The following is a 24255-nucleotide window of genomic DNA, read 5'->3' on the forward strand; positions in this document are numbered from 1 at the left end:
CATTTGCCATTGATGTTCTGACATTCATTTTAATATGTAATCGAGATCCTTTCTCGATGAACATTCTCATTTATGAATGTGTTCATATTATGTAGTTGTGAGAATATGGTATTTATGATCCAGCTTTAAATCGAATTCACGAAAATCTAATTAAACTCACCAATAAATGAAGGACGGTGGTTCAGGAGTCTGCAATACTATACAGGTTAGATTGATATCGCTTCCGCTCTTGATGTATAGTTCTGAGTTACCATTGATCTTCGCCTTTGACACTATTAACATAATTAATTTGATATTACACAGATCAATTCATTTCTAGAAAGTATTATTAATTAACATATAACGTATATTAACATAAAATATTATTTTTTTAAATTTTTTAATTTCATTTTACATAATTATTTCATTTTAATTATTTTACATAATAGTAAATTTAAAAAAATTATTTAAATCATATAATTATAATTTTTGATATTAGAAAAATTAAAATAAATTATTAATATAAAATTAGAATAAAAAATTAAAATAAATATTTTATAGAAAATTTGTAATATATTTGTTACTACACATATAGCGCAGTTTATTCTGTATTATATATATTAATTTTACAAAACTATATCAATAAAAAAAGTGAAATCAATAAAAGACAATTATTATAATTTCTATTTATTATTAAATATATTCTATATATTATTCTATATGTTACTAAAGAAACTTCAATTTTTAAAATATATTATTTTTGTAATAAATGTAAATATATTTCATTTAGAATAATTAATTTTAAAAACAACATTATTTTTAATCGAATTACATTTAAATTAATAGAAAAAAATGTAAAAGGTTTTATTTTTAACATAAATTACATTAAAATTACATTAAATTACATTAAAATTTTTATATTAAATTACATTAACAACACTCACAAAATAATAAAAATTATAATTTTTTTAAAATGAATATTTAAAAAATAATAAATATATAATTGAATCATAATTTAAATAATAAATGAATCTTTATAAATTTAATAAAAATAAACATTTATTATAAAAACACTTTATATTTCACTTTATAATTTGAAAATATTCGATTATTCCAATGATTTATATTTTATACAATTTTCATACAATTATCATTTAATCGCAATAATCCATATAATTTTTTTTTCATTGTATTATTATATATTTTTAATCAATACATTCATTTTAAGATTCTGTTACTTTCTTTGTTTCAAAGATGTTCCTGTTTTCAATCCAGAAATAATAATTCAAGTAACTTTCATTATCTGATTCGATTATTTTATATTTAAAAACATGATAATATTTAAATTGAAAATATTTATATTAATTTTATCAATTATATCAATTATATTTTCAATAGAGAACTCAACTAGAGAACTCAATTCAAATAGAGAAAAATTTTTTAATTTAAAAAAAAAATAAAAATAATGCATATATTTATAATGCATATATATAATAATACAATTTTTAAAATTTATACAGAAAGCTTTTTCTCTTGAAATATTGACATATTATTTTTCTCAAAAATAAAATGATAATAAAAATTTTGTTATATTACATTTAAGTATAATACTCAAATATAAAATACGAAATACTTTCCTGAATTTCTTGAAAAATATACAGAATTAAATTAAATTAATATGTAATATTAAGCATTATATTTATATTTCTAAAAATTATTTAAGTAGTCTATCTTTTTTAAATATATTGTATTATCGTATATTGTAGATATGTTTTTACTTCATTTGTAATAGTTTTACAATTAAAATAAAAATATTATTATCATGTATATAATTATATTGATCATACCTTCCACATCAGAATTTCGAAATCCGAAATGTTTTTCTATTCACAAATTTAAATAACTAAATATATTACAAATAAAACATCATTGAATCAATGTATTTATTATTAATGTATCTTCACTTCGTATGATTATCATCAATTCATCATTTAGAATGCAATAATTCCAGAAAAAATTTTTGAATTATTTTTAAAAATATTATAAATTATAAAAACTGATTTTTTTATAAATAAGATTTGATGAATTCATCATCTATCATAACATAAGATTTTATGCATTATAAAATCTAAAAGTATGGATTCCTTGAATCCATTTTAATTAGTAGCATTCTAATGTTAATCCTAGGCATGCAAATTTTGAAAAATATAAATATAATTCTTGTACCAAAATTGCAATGCAAAAATGCAATTACAAAAATAACAATGTTATTTGACTAATATCAAAACAAAATAAAGATATTATTATAAAATAAAGAGATTATTATTAAACAAATATTATTTCAATTAATTAATAATTAATCATGTTATATTGAAACTTATTTCAGAAATAGTTTATGTTATAAATATTAATAGTATCATTTTCTTTTACTATCAATGGCTTTCGATGATCGCTTATCATATGGTTGATTCATCACTTCTACGTCTATAGGCATCAAATTATCCATGTTGTATGCACGAATAGTGAATGTCAGAAATTCTTTGCTATTAATGTGATTTTGATGTATCTCTTGATGTTGTTGAGTCGTAGCCTTTGCGTTTCCATCGCATTATGCATATATTTACAACATATTAAAATATTTCCTACGAATGTTGACATGATATATGTCATTTCATTGTCATTCAATTCGCATTATAATTATATAATAAATATGATTTATTATAAAATTTTAATATTAAAACATTGAAATGTTTATATACACATAAATGTAAATTGTATACACATAAAATTTATTAAATTCATAAAATGTTTAAGAATTTTATTTCATTCAAGTAATTCAAGAAGATTTTTCTTTAGAATATTTGTTGCCTTTGAATTCCTCTCCATTTGCATCACGATTCTTTAGTGGAACACATATTGACCAATGACAATACAGATCAATCCTCTAATTATGGGATACTCCTAATTTAAGAAAAATTCTTAAGACTGCAAAAAAAATTGTATATAATTTTTGTTTGTTTATAAACTTCATTGTTTTCAAAAAAATTGATTGAGTGTTGTAATAAATTTTTTAAATTGTAGAATAATATCAATTGAAATTAGCATTAAAAATATTATCTTAAAATCTCGTTTAAACTTCAATATCGCTGAATTATTTTTAAAAAAGATATAATTCTATGGTCTTAAAAATATTTTTCTCAAAAATGGCATAGATTAATATTTGTTAACAATAATAAATTGTTAACAATAAATATTTATTAACAAAGAATTGGCTTATTTCAAAGAGAAATTTATCGGATAAATATATCCTATCCCTATCTCTTATCCTTACTGACGAAGGATAGGAGAGAGAGAGAAAGAAAGAGAGAAAATCTATGGAATTTAGGATAAAATTTATAACTTTCTAAATATTTTTTTTTTTATTTAAAATCTTTTGATAGAAAAGTAATTTTATTTAAAAAGAATATCAAAAATCTTAAATTTTTATTTAACAAAAAATTTTTTAATTTAATCTTTTTTTAGAAAATGCAAAATTTTAATATTATAAATTTAATAAATTTATAATTTGCTTCGGCTTTACTTAATATATATTTATAAATTATATTTTTATATCTCCGATGATTTATTAAATAATAATTCAATATGAAAAAATAAATAATAATTGAATATAAATTGAAGTGAAAATATAATAAAAAAATATAATAAACTGAATATATTAAATTTTTATTTTATTTTTTAATTGTAAATACAATATAATACTTATTGATATTATTATGATTATTAAAATAAATTTATTCAATATACATTAAATTCATAGTTTTAGGAAAATTTATGACACAGTAAAATTGATTATTTTTGAAAAATTTTTAAAAATATTTTTATATTTTATAAATATTTATATTTATAATTTTTAAAAATATGAGTATGTCAACTCTCATAGATATAGGATTTGACATAATTCGATTAATAATTCAATTAAAATTACAAGCAATTTTTATAATTTACATACATAATATTAAATCAATTTACATAATATTATAAAACTGTATCATAAAATTTTGAATTTGTAAGAGTTGTGATCCATAATTAATTTATAGGCTACATATAATAATTTAAATTTATTTAGAAAATGATAATTGATTTAAAAAATTAATTAATCATAATAAAAATAATAATTAATTTGAAAAATTAATTATATATATATATATATATATATATAATAAAAATAGTAATTGATTTTAAAAATTAATTGATTGGTAAATTTAAATTAAAATTAATTATGACAAATTTCTTTAATTACTTAAATAATTAATAAATGAGTATCAATTAATTAAATAAATGTATTTAAAATATATTAATAGTAAAAAAATTTTTTTTATAAAAAAATTTTATAAATTTATATTTATTATAAGATTATATATTTTTAAAAAACATTTCAGTTGGAATGTAAATTAAAATATAAATTTCAAAACGATATTCAAGCCATGTAAATTTCAAGTATAATTAATACTATATTACATTCGAAGAAATTTATTACGAATATTTAATCAATTCTCTTGAACAACAGGATCTATGTACAACCTTTTTCTTCAGCTTAATTTTAAGAATTTTCTTTAAATTATGAATATCCCATATTCAGAGGATTGATTCACATTATCTTTGGCATTCTCATGATTCCATTGAGAATCTGATAATATGAACATGGAAAGGAATTCAAAAGATACAAATTTAAGAAAAATTAGAAGCTTATTAACTATTATAATATTATATATTAATTATTTGAATTATTTGGATTAAATAAAATTTTCAAACACTTTATGAATTTAATAAACTTTATATATACATAACAATGTTCAATGTTTTAATATTAATATTTTATAATAAATCATATTTATTATATGATTATAGATCATAATGAGCATATATCATGCGGAAAATATTTTAATGTTATGGATATTGAAAATTAAATATTGTGAATATATGGTTAGTGCAATAGAAATGGCAGAACTGTGGCTCAACGATATCAAGAGATATCGAAATCATATTAGTAACAAAGAATTTTTAGTATTGGCTACTTGTGTATACAATATAAATAATCTAATATTACATGTGATATGCAATCAGTGAAGACGATATCATTAGCATTTGTATTATTTTTGAAGTAAGTTTTAAGATAATTATTATATAATTAATTAATTATTATATAATATAATTAATTATTATATAATTTGAAAAATAATATATAATAATAAATGTTTAATGATAAATATCTTCAAATATCTTTTGTTTTAATATTTTAATCAATCACAGTAATAATGCATCATAGTTTCAAAGAGCATAATATATTCGTACAAATATTTGCGGATACAAAATTTACATTCTCAGGATTATATTCAACATAAGAATGTTATAATACAAAAACATATTACATAATTTACATAGAAACTTATATCATAATAGAGAATGGATAGAGTGAATCTTATTTATTATAAAAAAATCGGCTTTTTTCAGAATCATCAATATTTTTAACGCAAAAATAATTTAAAGTTCTTTATTGAAATTCCTAAATTAGAAGTGATTAATCTATGATTGTATAATAAAATAAATGATAGATATATTAATTTAATGATGCTATGTATATTATTTTTTAATAATGTTTTATTTGTAATTCAATTATAGTGTTACATATAAATCTATTAAAAATTAGTTTTGTAATAGGAAGGATATCTAAGAAGAAGATAATATATTTTAAAGCTCGAATTAAATTTTTGGTAAGTGATTAATTTTACGTAAATATTTATTATTAAATGTATTATTTAATAAATTGTTTTTAATCTAATATATTTTGTCAATTTATAATATTATTATTTATTTTTTTATTTCAAATATATGTTATTTATTGTTTATGTGTCAGAAAAATTTTATATTTGTCTTTTTATATTACAATTTTTAGTTATTGATTTTGAATGATAAATAAATTCGATTTGTTTATTCTATATGAACAATTATTTAGTTTATTTATTGTTCGCGATATAATATAATTTTTTTTTCAAAAAAAATAATTCTTATATTTAACACGCTTTCTTTGATGAATGTTGCTTATTCGTGCTCGATAGTTTGTTAGTAACTCTATTCATTTCTTCTATGTTTTGTGATTAATAAAGTATTTTTCTGTTAACAAAGTTATAGTGAAAGTTATTGCAAAGGAAAATGTTGCTTGAAATTAATTTGTGAATCTCCAATTAAGATTGTTCCTACATTTTTTATTTAATATGGTACATGTTTTTCATCTAACTTTTCATATGATTACATTTAATCATTTATAGATTATTTTTTAATTTTTCTTATTTTATTTTTTTTTAAAAATATACAATCTACTTTATAATCGAAAAGTTTATAAGTGTTTTGAATATGAAGAATAATTATAAATTATATCATATAAATATATTATATAAATATAAAATTATATATGTATATAAATTGTATAATTATAATAAATTAATAATTAATTAAAATACAAATAATTCTATTATTTCTATAATTATCTCTTCAATTTTGTACATATAATTATTTTTATTATTGTTAATTTATTATTATTGCTTATTATAATTATTTAATAATTGTTAGTTCTATTAATTATAACATTATAGTTTCTATTGCATTATAAGACAGACAGAAAAAAAATTTCTTTAATACTAATTTTTTTGTATTTTTTAATTATAACTTTTACTTATAAGATTTTAAGTACTCAAAATGCATTTTTATTTTTTAAAATTAAAAATGTATAAATATATATGATAAACTCTATAAATTCCAATTTTATCTTTTAATTTTAGTTTAAAGTAAATTTTTTAATGCATTCCTTATTTGTTATATTTTTTTTGAATGAAATAGAAGAAACAAATAGAAGAAATAGAAGAAAGAAAGATAATTAATAAATCAAAACATTTATTAGTATTTGATTGGAATTTTACATATATTGTAAAAGATATATATATATATATATATATATATATATATAAATTCATAAATATAATTCATAAATATATAAATAAACTATTATTATTGGAAATTTTTAAATAAATGAAATTCAATATAAAAAAAATGATTATCCTAATATTTTATTTCAATAATTTGTCTTCCTATTAATATCTTATTAATATAAAAAATTCTACTATAATAATATTATAATAATAATACAAACACAGCTTGATAATAAATTTTATTTAGACAAAAGTTAAATAACAAATTCAAAATGTACATAATTCAAATATAATATTGATTTATAGTAATAATGCAATTCCTCTAATAATATTTGTTTCTATTGCTAAATTGCTTTCAAAGATTAAATTTAAACAATTTTTTTATAGTAAAATGATTATAATAATTTGATGAAGGGATAAAGAAATGAAAAAGTTGAAATATAATATAACAAAATATAATAAATAATAATTTGTATAAACTAACGTTGTAAACTTTATTTTTATAAGAGTATGTGAAATTTGTTATTTTTTCACAATTGATCGAAATATATATTATTTCAAATGTATTTTATTACTAATTCATAAAATAAATAATAAAACAATTATAGAAAATATAAATTTATAATTTTTTTATTTATTGACTGATTATATATTAACGTTTTATTTATTCATGGCATTAGAATGACTTTTGAAAAATGTTTAACATTGATGTAATTTTATAATAAATTTTTTTTATTGTTTAACAATCAGATTTATTGAAAATAAGAATTGTATTTGTATATTATAGATACCAACCTACGACACTCAAGTTAAAAGCCTGACTGATTTTGGATTCAGTTGAAACTTGACATTCGTATGTTCCGCTATCTCGAACCTGTGGTGAACTAATTCTTAAAGTCCATTCATCAGATCCATCTCGGTGTAATGATTGAAAACGTTGATCGTTTGTATACGTTAAGATTCCTACAGTAAGAATATGCAAATCTCGTTTCCTGATCCATGAAACCTGCAATGAAATACAATTTTTTAAGTAAATAACTTCACGAATTAATAGGAAAAAAAAATTGATAATATACAAAGAATAGATTTCATTATATTCAAAACAACAGTTTGTATCACAAAGTTGTATTTTATATTTATATTTTAGATATATTTTTAATTTCTATTTTTATATTTTTAATATGTATTTTTTTTGTATTTTTTTTTTATTATATTTTATTATATATTATATAATTATTATATTTTTATTATATTATTATATTTCATTGGTCGAAAATTTATAAATTAAGTTTATAAAACATAAAGTTTAATTATAACATTATATTAATTTATAATATTATTATAATTATTATTTATGAAATTTGCAATTCTAACATATTATAAAACGTATAGAAATATAGTAAAATATTTTGATTATTTTACTAGAAATATATTATTCTATGTAGAAATATAAAATATATAAATATATAAATTTTTCGATCAAAATTTTAATTTAATAATTTTTTCAAATTAAGTATTAATATTTTAATATTTTTAAATGCATTTTATTCTTTTTAATCTCTTCGTTCAAAAAAATACTATCAATGAAGAAAATAAAGTCAGCGATTCATTTAAAATTTCTATTTTTATTTTTATTTTTATTATCATTTATAAAAAAAATGTCAAAGCAATAATTAGAAAAGAAAAAAGTAAAAAATGGTAAATAAATTGTTTGTGAGTAAGATATATAAATATAACAATAAATTCATATAATCTTTTACTATTGCGCTCGAATAATTTTACAAAAACGAACTGAGTATTTATTGGATAAAACGGACGAAACGGAAACAGAATTTATGATCGTACGCTTTGGTAAATCCAGCGCAGAATTATCGAGAAAATCTTTCCCCGATTCGATACGCTTTATTCACCGAATTTTATATTACATTCAATCGCATGTAATCACCACAAACGAAAAAAACGAATGAGAAAAAAAAAGAGCAAAAGTATAACTAGTAGAATTGAAAAGAATAAGAGAAAAAGAAAGATGAGAATAGAAAAAGAAGAAGGAATCAATTTTCAAATAAAGCTCTCGATGCGAAAACATTTAATTGATCTGTAATCTTCGTTTACAGTTGTTTCTATCGAATTCAATTATCGATGGAAATTTTAAACTTGTAATTTTTTGCAACAAAAAATTTCATTTCAATTTAAAAACAATATTGAAATATTATCTTCTCAATTTTGAAGAATTTAAAATGTAAATGTAAAATTTAATATGTAAATAATGAAGAAAATTTTGAGCAATTTTTTCATATATATAATCAGCAATCAGCCTTAATTATGGGCACAATATTTTTTTATATTATATATTATTAATATAATTTCTAATTTTAGTATAAGATTTCGTTTTATATCTAATCTATATTAATTCATTAAAGCTTATCACATTCTAAATCATTTGAATGAATTGTTATTGGTTGAGATACATAAAAAAACAGTTGCGAAATTTCTTAAAAGTATTAAATATTGTATCATCATATTTCTATTTCTCTTATCGGATTTCTGGTTTATTCTTTTTATGATAAATTATAACATTACGAAATCAAAACTAAAATAGATTTTACTATTAATTTACTTATTTCAATTAAAGATTTAAGATATTTATTTTTTTATTAATTTCAAAATTAAACTTGTTTAATCGATATTTGTTATTTGAAATTCATAGTGATTGGTTCATAAAATTTCTTTTTATTATTTTATATTATATTCTTTTTTTTTATTACATTATATAATCTTTGTGATTAACTTTTTTATTTCTTCAAAATAATTTATCTAAATATATATTTATAACTGAAACATTTAAATGTTGCATAAAAATCTGATTATAAGAAATTTTATCTTTATGACAAATTAAATTCTAAAAATTGTTGTTCATTTAATACTATAATATCAAATCAATTCAACATCAATTCATAATAATTCATAATTCATAATAATTATTAAATTACACATTTATGTATTTAAATAGAAATATTTTTATTTAATAGCATAGCATGAACACATCATTGTATTGCTTCACTAGCAACCTAAATATTTTGATTACACGATTACTATTAATATCCTATAAATATTTTATCTTATTAGAAAATATATATCTTTTTTTCCATGTGATTAAAATAACAATATTGTGATCATGTTAAATAGTAGATAACAATTAATAATAGATTGCAAATTTTTATATAAATATATTTTTTTATATATTTTATATAAATAATATAATAAAAATAAATGCAAAAATTTTTGTTAAATATTTTCTATTATGTTAAATATTTAATATTTTTTTTGTAATTTTATTAATTACAAATTTTTATTAATTTAATTTGCATAATATTTAAATATTATAAGCAAATTTCTTATTCTAAATATAACCTTTAATATATAATATATTATATAAGATTAAACATTGAAAAAATTTTAAATAATTAATTCACGAAAGAAGTAAAAGAGATTGCAATGTACTGAAATATTACGATTTTATTACGATATATTATTAATATATCTACGATATATTAAGATTCGAAGATACAATATGAAGAGTTCTTCTAATGTATAATTTTTTCAGCTCAATTCTTTTCAGATAAATAATAACAGTAATTAGAAGTATAGTATTCTAATAGTACTTTTAAAAAAAATGAAAAAATTTTATTTTTATAATAAATAAATATATTAAAATAATATTTTTCAAATATATAATTTATGATATGAATTTTAAATAATATAATATATTTAATGTAATATTTTATCTTGTTTTAATTGCAAAAAATTCATAATTTAATTATTAATATGTAATATATCAATGCTGCTCTGCTATAATATTAATAAATAAATAATGATTATTTATGAAAATTACTTATTAGATAATTTAGTATGTAAGTAATAACTAAAAATATCTTCGCGTGTAATTTAAAAATTTTAGATAATCTAAAATAACACATCCTATAAATTTCAATGTTTGTCGATCTGTCACTATTTTGTCTCATATTTTTACATAAGATAGTTATTTTTTATTAATTTATTAAAAAATTTTATTTAACTTATTAAAAAAAATTTAACTTTAATCTTTTTTTGTAATTGTTAAGGAATATATTATGTATTTTATTATATATATAAAATTTAAATATATTATTGTCATTTAAATAATTTTAAGACATTAAAAATTATAGGATATAATTAATATATTTTTAGATTTTTTCATAAAAATATATATGTTCAAAATATAATATTGTCCTTAATAATATATATATTTTAAATTCATTGAATAATAAGATAGTTTTCCGATTTCATCCAATTTAACTTTCATCAAATATAATTGGAATATACTAGAATCCTCGGAAATACGTGGCTTATCAGACAAACGCTTCGTGTTGAAATAGTGTTGAAAACAAAATTGATATCTTCTGTCCTTACAGAAAATTACTTGTAGTAAGACGGGATTTACTTTACGTGCCGGTTGAGAAAAATGCAGAAATATTGCGCATTTTTCTACGATTTGCATGTTTTGTTCTAATAAATAAGATATATATAATATATTTTCTTTATTATTATTATTTGTATAAAATTATTTTTCTTTTCTTATTTTTGCATTAAAATTTGTTTCGAATTAAATGAATTTCTTCTGTTTATTATTTTTAAGATACAATTTCAAGAAACATTTTAAATTTTCTTTTATACAAATTATATAATATAAATTTTATATAAGATATAAAATAATCCATAAGCTGCCTAAAGTTAAGTATTTTATATTTAATATTTCAATTATATAAAAGATAATATAAAAGAATATTTATATGCAATATAAATAATATCACAAAATAAATTTTTTGCAAGAAATATTTTTCTTCCATTTTAAAAATGAAGTTTATTTTTATTGGAAATATTATTTGGGAAAATTTTTATAATTTATTGCAATTTATAATCAATAAATAAATAATAAATAAATTATAAAACTATTTAAAATGATCAAATTACTGCTTATACATAAAATATCATGATGATACTAAATATTTTATATTCATTTAATTTAAATGTTTTATTAACTTCAAAAAACGGTATTTTTGCAATAAAATAATTTTAATTTAAAATAAAATAACAAATATTAATAAGTGAACAAAATTAACATATATAAAAATAAAAATTTAAAAATTAAAATTTTAAAATTAAATTTAAAAATTAACTAATTTTTCCATTAAGATAAGATAAAAAAAAAAGTTAAATTTTGAAACATGAATTATATCATAGAATAATGAAAGCAAATGAAAGAGAAATTAAAAACATAGTATTTTAATTCATAAATAACGAAAGCATTTAATTTTTAATTGTTAAAAGTCGTACATATTTTAAACTTATTAACTGATATGAATCAAAATTCTTGTATTTTATTTACTATATAATTTTATAGTTTGAGATGAAGCACCTTTATATAAATATGCTTTATTTATTGTAGAACTTTACAATTTCAGATCAAATAGCTTTAAATATATCAATATGGAATAATAATATAAATACATAACTAAATATTTATAGAATTTTTAAAAAGTTAATTCTAAAAATCAAAAGAAATATAAAAAGATTAATATATCTATAAATTTTACATAAATCGATTGTTTTTATTAAGAGATTACTATAAATAATCTAAATTTACATTAGAAGTGAAACAAAAATATAATAAGAAGTCTCTATTTCCATTTTTATCACTCCTATTGCTTCCATCTCGCTTCATTTAATACAAAATTAAATTGCTTATTATTAATTTAATAAATAAGTTTCAATTGACATTTTTGTACATTAATTTTTATATTTTTAATCTATATAGAAGCAATTTTTCAAAAATATTCCATAAATATATAATAATATATAATAATATTAATATTCTGTATATTAATATATTTGTTTCAATTTCTAAAATGTGATACATATATATATATAATAATATGATATTATGAATACTAAATTTATTTTTGGTAAAAAAATTATATTGAAATATAATATTTATATTCTATTACAAATACCGAGAAAATAGGTTATATTCAAAAATATTAAAATATATATATTTATAAATCTTGAGAATAATGTATTTTTAGAGAAAAGATTTTAAATACAAAAGTTTCATGAAGTTTCAAGTGGAAATACAACTATCCTAATTATTTCTTGTTTTCTTGACGTTATTATTGTTATTTAAAGTTTTTTTTAAAATAAAGATCATTTTTCTTCATAAATTTTTATTTTATAAAAAAGGAAAAAGAAAATTATATATTTAACATTTTATTATTGAATGTCATTTTTTTCAACGATATTTAATAAAATAAATCCTTTTTTAAATTTTATTATTATTGAAGATAATCTTCAAATTATATTTGTGTATGTCTATATCTTAAATCTATGAATTCAGCTACCAATATATTATTGTTTGTATATATATAGATTTATTGTAATAATCATTTATTCTCATTATAGTAAATGAGTAAATCGGTTATATATTAAATTTTATTGCTTTATTTTATATAATATCACATAGATTTTATATACATATTAGAAATTAACAAAATTATACCAAATTATTATCAATTTAAAAGTTTTATTGAAAAAACAATTGAATTTTTCAAAACAAAAGAAATAGCAATTAAATACAATTACTATAAAATATTCAAACACTAATTTTAACCTTAATGACCTATATCTTTAATTATAGAAAAAATTCAAATTTCTTTTAATAAAATATTTATTATATTTTACAAATGAGCGATTTCATTATTTAACTTGATATAATAAAATACTTTTATTAATTATTTAAATCTTTTATTAAATAATTAAATTTTTATTTCATAAAAATATTTACATATTTATAAAATTTTTTTAATAAAATAAATAATAAAATAGCAATTTTTATTAAAAATTATTTTTTATTAATTTGTATCTTAAAAATATTAAAAGAATTCAACAAGCTTGCCGGTTTCATTAAGTATGCTAAATAATAATATCTTATAAAAAATTCTAAATTATTTAAATAATATAAAGTTATTATATCGTTTATTAATAATTATTAATAAGTTTTATACAATCAAAAAAAAAGAATTATAATTGAAAGATTAAATGATAGTTCAAACATATGCCGTCTGAATATTCTAAATAAAATTATTATTAAATTACATTATTATTGTATTTCTTTTTTCTTTCAGATCTTATCTTATTTCTGCAGAAATAAATATAAAACAATTTTTGAATTGAAATTACAAACAATAGACATATAAAAATGATATTAATATCACTATTATTGTAATTTTAATCATTGCAATTTCTATTATTCAAAGATTGTTTTTCGTTTATTTTCATTGAATACCCATATTCTTCTACGAATAAATAACATGTTACAATAATGTAATTATTTCTGGAAAATATCTACGCTCTAATGAATTGGAATCGTATTTTTGCAAAAATTATCTATTATTACTTATGAACATTTTTAGTCAGTTCACCTATTATATATATTTTATTTGACGCAATAAATTTATATTAAAAGAAAAAGTAATAATATATTCATTGATAAATAATAATTCATTTATAGATGTATATGTATAATAGTAAAATAAGTAATAATAAAAAAAAGTAATTATTATTTTTTTGATTTTCTTCATTTGATTTTAATGATAAAATGAATTTATTTAAGAATAAATTATAATAGAATAGTCAAAATTAAGAATAGTCATTAAACTGCAATAGCAAAATAAATATTAAGTAAATTAAAATGTATTTTACTTATAGTATATTGCTTTTTTTTAATGTTTTTATTTAGAAAAAGTTTAAAAAAGAGGAGTTTTAAATTTTTTATATTTTTATATATTTTTCAAAATCAATTGAAATTAAATATTTACTATATTTACTATATTCATGTACAAAATTTTATTTTACCATAAAACAAATATATTTTTAAATCTCGTGTTCTGACATAATGCTCATGCTATTAGATTTTGATCTTCCATCAAAATTATATTTACGTCATTAACAGTTGAAATACGAATCTTAATTGATTGAATATAATCCATCAAACACGTATTAATTTACGCTTAAAATTCTGAAAAGAATTGGCGTGGTATAGTCAGAACATTAAAGAAAATGTATTTTTTGCGATTATTTGAAAACATAAAAATTAAAAGTAATATAATATAACTTATATAATAATATAATATAAGTTCAAAATTTAATCGAAAAAAATATATTTATAAAAAAAATTATTTTATGATGTTCTTCAAAAATTAGATTTACATCGTATAAAAAAAAATATAATATTGCTTAAAAGCTTTCATGTTTAAAAGAAAGAGCTCTTTGAATATAACATTGTGTTTTTTTTTACAAGTGATTAACTTTTAATTTACGATTTTGATTTTAATATATAATATGTTATAATTGCAAAATATAAAAATGTTAAATATTTTTTTATTACATTTTTACTAATATATTTATTCTAATAGTATTTTATTTCAATTCAATAAAAATTAAAATTACTATTTATTCTAATACATTTGTACTGAACAAAGAAATAAATAAATTCAGAAAATATTATATATTTCATATATTTCATATTTAATGGTTTGATAATACATCTTACAATATTAGCAAAATTACAAATAGTATTGTTCACAATACATTATATTAATCTAAAGTAAAGTTTAATTTTAATAATATAATAATATCATGTTTATTTATACTAACAATGATATTAAGATAAATAATATATTTATTGTTCTATTTTTCCAATTGTACAGATTATTGTACCGTATATAATCTAATAATCATAAATAATAAAAATATTTACATCTTATAAAATTTGTGATAAAATTAAATTTCAAAATAATTTTTGAATATATATATACATATACTTTCAATAGTATTTATAAAATATAAATATATTCCATTTTATTAATTGTTGGAATATAAATATAGCCAAAGGTTAAAAGTTTAAAAAAAAAGCAAATCTATATTTTATTGATGATAATATATTGTTATATGTTTATTTTATAATAAATCACAATATATATGAAATATAAAAAGAAGATTTATTATTTGATTAATATCGATTTGATTGAATTGAAAGTTTCTAAGCCATTTAATTTTTACATTTATATTCAATTGAAATCATGAAAATTGAAATATTTTTCTTTATCAATGTAGCAGGAATATATTATAGTTATAAACGTAAAAGATTTATTCTTTTTATCTATATTAAAATTTAACGATCGAGAAAACGGAAAAAGCAAGATTAGTGTAAGTATAAGTATACAATAGGTAATAGTATAAGTATACAATAAGTAACATTTATTTCTTATATTTCAATAAATTTATATAAAATTGTCAGGATATAATTAACGAAATTCTTATAAATTTTAGAAGATTTTTTGCTTCAAGATATATACATACATACATATATATATATATATATATCCCACAGAGAGAATTGTGATAAATTTAATCTTAACTCAGAGTATAAATAATTTTCAAAAATTCAGATTTTCAATTCATGTGTTCTCATCTATAGAAATAGATATTTTTTTTGAAATATAAATTCAAATATTAGCACATTGAAATAATAAAGAAAAAGAAAAAAAATAAAGAAAAAGATTGTTTCAATGTTTCTATCCAAAAAGATGAAAGAAACTGGATTAGCATATAGATAAGAAAATTACTATTACCACATAGCAAAAAAAAAAAAAAAGTAAAACTGCAATACTAATTTTTTCAATATAAAATATTTTTCGAAAATTAGAAATAGAAACTAGAAATTATAGTTTACTCTAATGTTAATAAAAGTAGAATAGATTTTTTTGATGAGAAATTTGCAACGAATTCTTTAAGTTATTGTCACTCATGAATTTTTTTCATATTTTGCATATTTCTAATAAATTCATATCAATTATATAAAATAATTTTATACTAGTATTTAAGAAAAACAAAGAAAATGAAGGAAAAATTTGTAAGTATTTGCAAAAAAATTAATTGTTAATCTAATAAAAAACATATAGAAATATGACATATAGAATTATAACTCATATTTTTGATCTATCAAAACAAAAAAATTTACTATTGAAGAATGAAAATTTAGTAAATTCAGGAGAATTCGATCATTGGAAGAGACTGCTCAATTAGTGTTAACATTATAAGAATGAAATAAGAAAAACTTTTATATAAATAATGTATTTCATATAAAATAAATGAATAAAATAAATAAATATTGAATTAATCCTAAATCATATTAAAATTTCTATAAATCATTCTTAAAACTTTATGTTATTGAAATTTTTTTATTGATAATGAGTGCATTAGTAATAATTAAAAGATAAGTTTATTTATACTACCTCAATATAAAACTACAGTATAACTTCAATAAAACGAACAATGAAAAAAAATAATATTCCTATATTTTTTCCTTTCATTATATGTATTATTTTTTTTAAAATCTTTTTTTTTAAACTTGAATTTTTTTAATATCTTTATTATTATCTTTAATATCTAAAAAATAATAATAAAAAATAATTTATTAAATAATATAGTCATAAAAGTTATTAGATAATAGATAATTTTATTACATAAAATCAATTTTTAAAAAATTGGTTGGAATTCTGATAAAAAAAATAAAAATCATGATTTTTAATTTTTTAATTTTTTTTTATCTTTCTTATAATGAATATGTTTATTATATTATAAATATAATAGATTCATTTATAGTTATAGATAAATCAAAAATTATGAAAAACTGCGGACTTTAGCATTTTCGATTATTTATAATTTATAGTAACATTAACTGATTTTGATGAAACTTTGTAATGAAATGTATATATAATTTTCTTAGAACTACAAAGAATATATTTTTAATTTTTTTTTTCATCATAAGTAAAAATAAAAAAATAAAAATCATGATTTATTTATGATATATTTTTTCTTCAAAATTTAATTTAAAAGATTTTTTTTACATTATCTAATAATATCTTTCTTATAATATCTCTGAAAATTAAAATGATTTGATTCAATTTTAAAAAAGTTATTTCATTTTATTTCATTGTACATATATATATATATATTTTGTGAATACTTTTCCTCCTCATTGTTTGTATTTTTATTTTATCGATTTTATCGATTTTATATAAAATCGATTTTTCTCATGATTCTTTTGAATATAGTTTGATAATATTAACTCAGGAAAAAAATACTAATTTATTTTATACAATTTAAACAATATTATATATTTTCATCAACATATTTTCATAGTTTTTCAATCAATCAAATATTCACAGAATTTCTATATTCTAACAATTGAAGATGACTTTATATCAGAAATTGTTAAATATAATTTTATCAATTTCAAAAATCAATACAATAATGATGATTCAATACAATAATGATCTATACAATAATGATGAAAAGACAATAAATATATAAATAAATAGCTTATAATTATTCTGAATAATTCAAAGCACATTGAGTGTATAAACAAAATACAAAATGACAAAGAAAAACTTTTTTAAATTTAGAGAAAAATATAAAGAAATGTGGAATATAGTTAAAATAATATTCAAAATCAGAGAACGAAAGTTCAGTTTTTTTATAAAAAAAATGTTGTATCATTAAAAGAGAAATAAAAATAAATACATGAAATGTGAAAAAAATTAATCTCGAAAAACAATAATTGAGTAAAATGTATCAGCTGCACTCGTTGATTCCATAATGAATACTCAAAATACTAAAATATTTGTCATTTATATAGAAAATTATTTATTATATTTTAATTAATTTATGATATTTCTCATTTATATACACTTCCTATTATACATTTTTATAAGCTATGCCTTTTTTTTTAAGGTCAGTATCATACTGAGATTAAATGGAACATTTATGTTTTTATTAAAAAGATATAGTTAAATATAATTAATATCCTAATATTTATCAGAATACTATAATTTATATAATATATATTCTAAATTATTTGTATAATATTTCTATTGTCAAAAATTATAAAAATTAAAAAAAACTAACGCTATTTTTCATTATTTTGATTATTTTTTTAAAAAATTCGAATTTTAGATTTATTTTAATATCAGAAAAATAAGAATATGTTTTCTATGTCACAAAATGAAACAATAAAATATTTTTGACTGATAAAAATACTTTTATAAAATTCAATATTTTAACTTAAATCATTTAAATTAAAATATTGAATTTTTTGAACTTATTACATAAGTTCATTTCATTCATATTTTGTAATGTTTCTTTTTATAAATAAAGTACCATATATAAAAAATAAATATTTAATTTTCAATTTATATTAAATTATAAAAAAGTTTACAAGAATTTCGTATTTCTATTTCTAAACTTAGTTTCATAAATATGATTGTTTATGAATAAAAATTTCATATAATCGATTAAGAATAATAATATAATAAAATAAAACAAATAAGAAATTTCAATTAATTATCAGAAACAATTAGATGTTTATGCTCTTTTTTCAAATTATAGAAAAAAATTTTCCCATATTTTATCCGTGAATATCTTATAATGGAAAAGTACTTTCGAAGATAAGTGCATGGGTCAACGTCGAGTAGTAACATTACTCGTTATCGATGTTATTCATGCATCACCGCATGACGCACAGGAACCCGTCAGAATCCAATCACCGATCGTAATCGACGATAAATCAGATTTCCCTTCACTTTGGCTCCACTTCAGCTATCGTACCGCGTGCACGGTTCTCTATCTACGAGAAACAGGCGTTTATATTCGCAGGAGTAAAATCAACTTGGCAACACTACGTTCACTGTTGTTTGTCGCAACAACTACATACATTTTGTTATTTTAAACAATATTCAAAAGCCACTGAAATATAAATGAAAATGAAAACATTCAAAGATCGCTTTTCTTTGAAAGATTATTATTAAATTATCAGTTATTTTTATAAAACGTCTCTAATAAATATATACATATATATACATATTTTAATAATTGAAAAATAGATATGATATGTAAAAATGAATTTATTGATAATTTCAAATGAAATGTTTATAAAATAAATTGGTTTTGAAATTATATATAAAATGTTATATTTTGTATTATAATTTAATAAATACATAATTAATGTAATATAGAGAGAAAGAAGAAATATTACTATTCTATTTATTTATTATTTATTATATATTTTTAAGCTTTTAAAGTTAATTTTTATATTTTATCATCTTTTTATACTTTATCTGATTTCTTCTATTGTTTTTTAAATTCTTATTTATGAGGGAAGAGGAAAAAATATATTGTATTTAAAACTTTTTTATATATTTTCAACTTCATTTTAAAAAGGTATTTAATGAAATAAATTTTTTTTTAGTTTTGCTTTAAAATAGAAAATAGAAAATGAAACAATATAAATAAAATCTTTTTAATTTTTTAATAATCATATAATTAAAAAAACAATAATAATTTCATTTTATTATTCTATTTTTACATTATTTATTTATTTATTTATTTTATGTATAATTAAAATTAATCATACATAATTTTAAAATCATACTTAGAAAAATTTAACACAATTTAATTATTATAACAGATTTTCAAAATCTTTATTTTATAATAAATAATATAATGTTTTAAAATTTGTTGACTTTTGAAATTATTTTTTATTTTTTCCAAAGTTTTTTTTAATATCTCTGTATTTATTAATATTCTATTTTTTAATAAATAATGTGATTTTTTTATTGAAAAAAAAGATATACTCAATCTTTAAAAGATAATGATTTTTTTATTTTCACTAAAAATTTATTTTCAAAAAATCCAACTTTCATATATTTATTTCTATACTTCTATGCTTCTAAATTTTTATCTTTATATGAATTTTTATATTTTTATATAATTTTTATATTATGAGCTCTTATTGTAAGTATCGATTCTATTGTTAACTGAATAATCGATAGGTATCTTTTTTTTATTTTATCTATGAATTATTGATCGGTGCATCTTGAAATAGTAGCAGCGTTATATTATTTACTTAGCAATTACATATATTTTATTATAGAATTTTATAGAAATTTTATATTTCAGACATATGAATATTATATTCATTGATTATGTCTGAATATATAAACCGAATATATCACTGAATATATAGAATATATAGATATTAACATAATTGACTTGAAGAGAAATTAATAACCAATCAATTTTGATATTGCTCAGAGTTAAATATTAATTGTTGAAAAAATAATTAGTTAAAAATTTCGAATAAAGTTATTTTAATTAAAATTACTTTAATCAATTACTTATTAAAATGCTTGAATAATTTATTCGTATTGTAATTGATCCTCTTTATATAATCCTGGCCATTTGGCACTACAGTTATTCAAAGTTTTGAATAATAAATTATTGAAGTAATTTATTGAAATAACTTTATTCTTAACTTCAATTATTAAATTTTGCATATCTATTCTTGGTATATATAGATTAAAACTGATAAAACTACATATTAACATATGTTAACATTGATACATATATGAACTTTACTTCAATGTAAAATATATTTATATATTTTATATTGAAAATATATATAAATATATATATTTTATAAATATATATATAAATATATTTATAAATATATTTTCAAACAAAGTAATAGCATATTCTATAACAAATAATGTTTATTTAAAATCTATGTAATTTATTCAAATTTTAAATGTAATTTATTTTTTTCTTAATAATAAAAGTTTAAATTGCAGCTAGCATTTTTTTATAAATTTTATTTGTTTAAGTAGAAAATAAATAAAATAATGATATGTCTAAAAAAATTAACAAGTTAAGATTAATAAGTTTTCTTGATTTAAAAAAAATTGATGAAATTAAAAAGAATTTTTAAATCTGAATCCAGACATAAAAATTGTTTATTATGTTATAAGGACATAGTCAAAGAAAGTAATTTTTTTCAATATTTTTATCAACTCCATTAATACTTTTCTTGTGAAGTCAAATTTGATTTATTATCAGGACTTTTGCCAAAATATATCACTCTGAAGTTATTCCATTTTTAATTATATTCAAATAGAAGTTCGAAAAGTATTTGCTTCGATATTTGAAAAATCATAATCCATATTTTTATTTTATTAGTCTCTTTGAAAAAAATAAAATAGAATTTTCAAAATAAAATTTTTTCCTTATTATCAGTAGGAAATTAAAAATGTAATTTCAAAGCAAGAACGTATCGCAAGAAAAAAATTTTATGATGGTAAATTAAATTTGATTTTACAAGTGAAGAATATATATAATTGATAGAAATATTGGAAAAAATAGTATTATTTTTTTTAAATTATATTTTATAAATATAATTGAAATTCGTAAAAATCAATATTTTTTATTCATTTATTTTTATTTTAATCTTTCATATATATGATTTTTATACTCAGATTCAGATTCAGTGCATAAAAATATACCAAAAATCTTTTCATTTTCAAACAAAAATATTTGTTTATTTCTTTTTTTAGATGTGTGCTATCATTTTGTTCTATTCATTTTTCGATTTAAACAGATTTTATAGAAAGTTAAAATATTTGATTTTTCTGTACATTATTAAAGAACAGATATTTAATATATATATAAAATTTGGATAAATTAGTCTTGAGAAACAGAAAAAATTGCAGATATATAATCATCCGAGAATGCATACTATGATGTAGTATAATATAGTATAATTTTGTCACCGAATTTATTATATAAATAATATGATTACTGTTCTAAGCATTGATAAAATCAAATATAAAAAATGAGAGAATTGTTTTTATTGTGTACATGCATACATATATGTTTATGGTATGTCTTCTATGTTATTATTGCTTATTGAGGAATTTGCTTTTTTCTTTAATTGTTTACAGTTTAATTTCTTATATGAGATTTAAATGGTGTTATCTAACGTAATTTGAATCATTGTATGCGTCTGTATTTCTATGTAATATGTTGAAAAACATCTATTTTTAGATGTTTCAGATCTGATATATTATTATTCATATATTTATATTCATAATTTCTGTTATATTATATGAATTTATATATACTATGAAGATTTTCTGCTTTTTTTTTATCAGTAATGCTAGCATTATATTAGATATAGTTAACGTTGTTTCAATTATCTAAATTTTTTTGTACTATTTTACAAATTAGTAGTATTTTTAAATTAATTATTTAGCTTTTCAATTTATTACCATGTGTCCTATTTATATATAAAATATTTCAATATTTCTATAAGAGAATAAATCTAATAATTTGGTTATGCTCAATTTTTGACATTTTTGAAATTTTTTATAAGTCATTTAGAAAGAATATAAATTTGGCAATAGAAGTTAGGTATGTATGTAAATTCTTTAGTTATCACATTAGCAAAATGAATTTACTGATTTTCTTATATTATTTTATTCAAAAATTTCATTTTAATTATTAAATAAATATATGATAATATTATATGAGTTTTACTTTACATATTTTATTTATTTTTAACATAATAAATTTAATATTAGTAAGATGAATAATTTTGTCCAATGCAAAAGCATAATTTTTTAATAATAAATCTTTGGTTTCAATTATTATCGCTTTTTAGAGTTAAAGAAAAATTAATTATTTGAAACTTATTTTAACTTTGTTTTTGATGAGCATTGAAATTATTATTACTATATAAATAAATATATAAATATATAAATATATAATATATAAAATATTATGTAATATATTATATATATATATTATTATTATAACTATATATATATATATATATATATATATATATATATATATATATATATATTGATAAAAGAAAAAACAAGAAAATGAAATAAAAAACGTAATGGAAAACAAAACATCATATCTTTCATTAACTAATTACTCAGCCGTGTAACACTTTTGTATACTTATTAAATTACTGGGAGTTAAGCAATAAGGAAATTTGAACTTACAGCACGATCACCAAGATTGCGCACTCTGCAATGAAGAAAAGCGGTTTGGCCGACGGTCGTCGTGGTTTCGCTTTTTGTCGTATTGTCGAAATAAGGCTGACTAAAGGGTTGCTCCCAATAAGAAGACGGATGATGCTCTACTACCGACCCTCCGTTTTTCGCTGTGCATTCTGCCAAAAGTAATAAACATCGTTAAGAGGATTTTGTTCTTAGTAAGTTACATCAATGTCGTTATTTTATTTATTTATTATTGCATAATTTTATTACGAAGATAGATTGAAACACAGTTTACG

The 24255-nt window shown here is 17.4% G+C and overlaps 1 protein-coding gene across 5 annotated transcripts in view; it reads right to left on the reverse strand.

Annotated features, from left to right (window-relative positions):
* The window catches only part of LOC724823 (basement membrane-specific heparan sulfate proteoglycan core protein), a 318372-nt gene that overhangs the window by 80854 nt on the left and 213263 nt on the right, over positions 1-24255 (reverse strand). For all 5 annotated transcript variants that reach the window (XM_026441754.1, XM_026441751.1, XM_026441755.1 and 2 more), the window contains exons 3-5: positions 23963-24132; positions 7758-7968; positions 161-272 (exon numbers count right to left, since the gene is read on the reverse strand). In XM_026441754.1, the coding sequence (XP_026297539.1) occupies positions 161-272; positions 7758-7968; positions 23963-24132 (493 nt within the window). The remainder of the gene's footprint in view (positions 1-160; positions 273-7757; positions 7969-23962; positions 24133-24255) is intronic.

Source organism: Apis mellifera, linkage group LG7 (genome assembly GCF_003254395.2).
Source record: "Apis mellifera strain DH4 linkage group LG7, Amel_HAv3.1, whole genome shotgun sequence".
Lineage (NCBI taxonomy): Eukaryota > Metazoa > Arthropoda > Insecta > Hymenoptera > Apidae > Apis > Apis mellifera.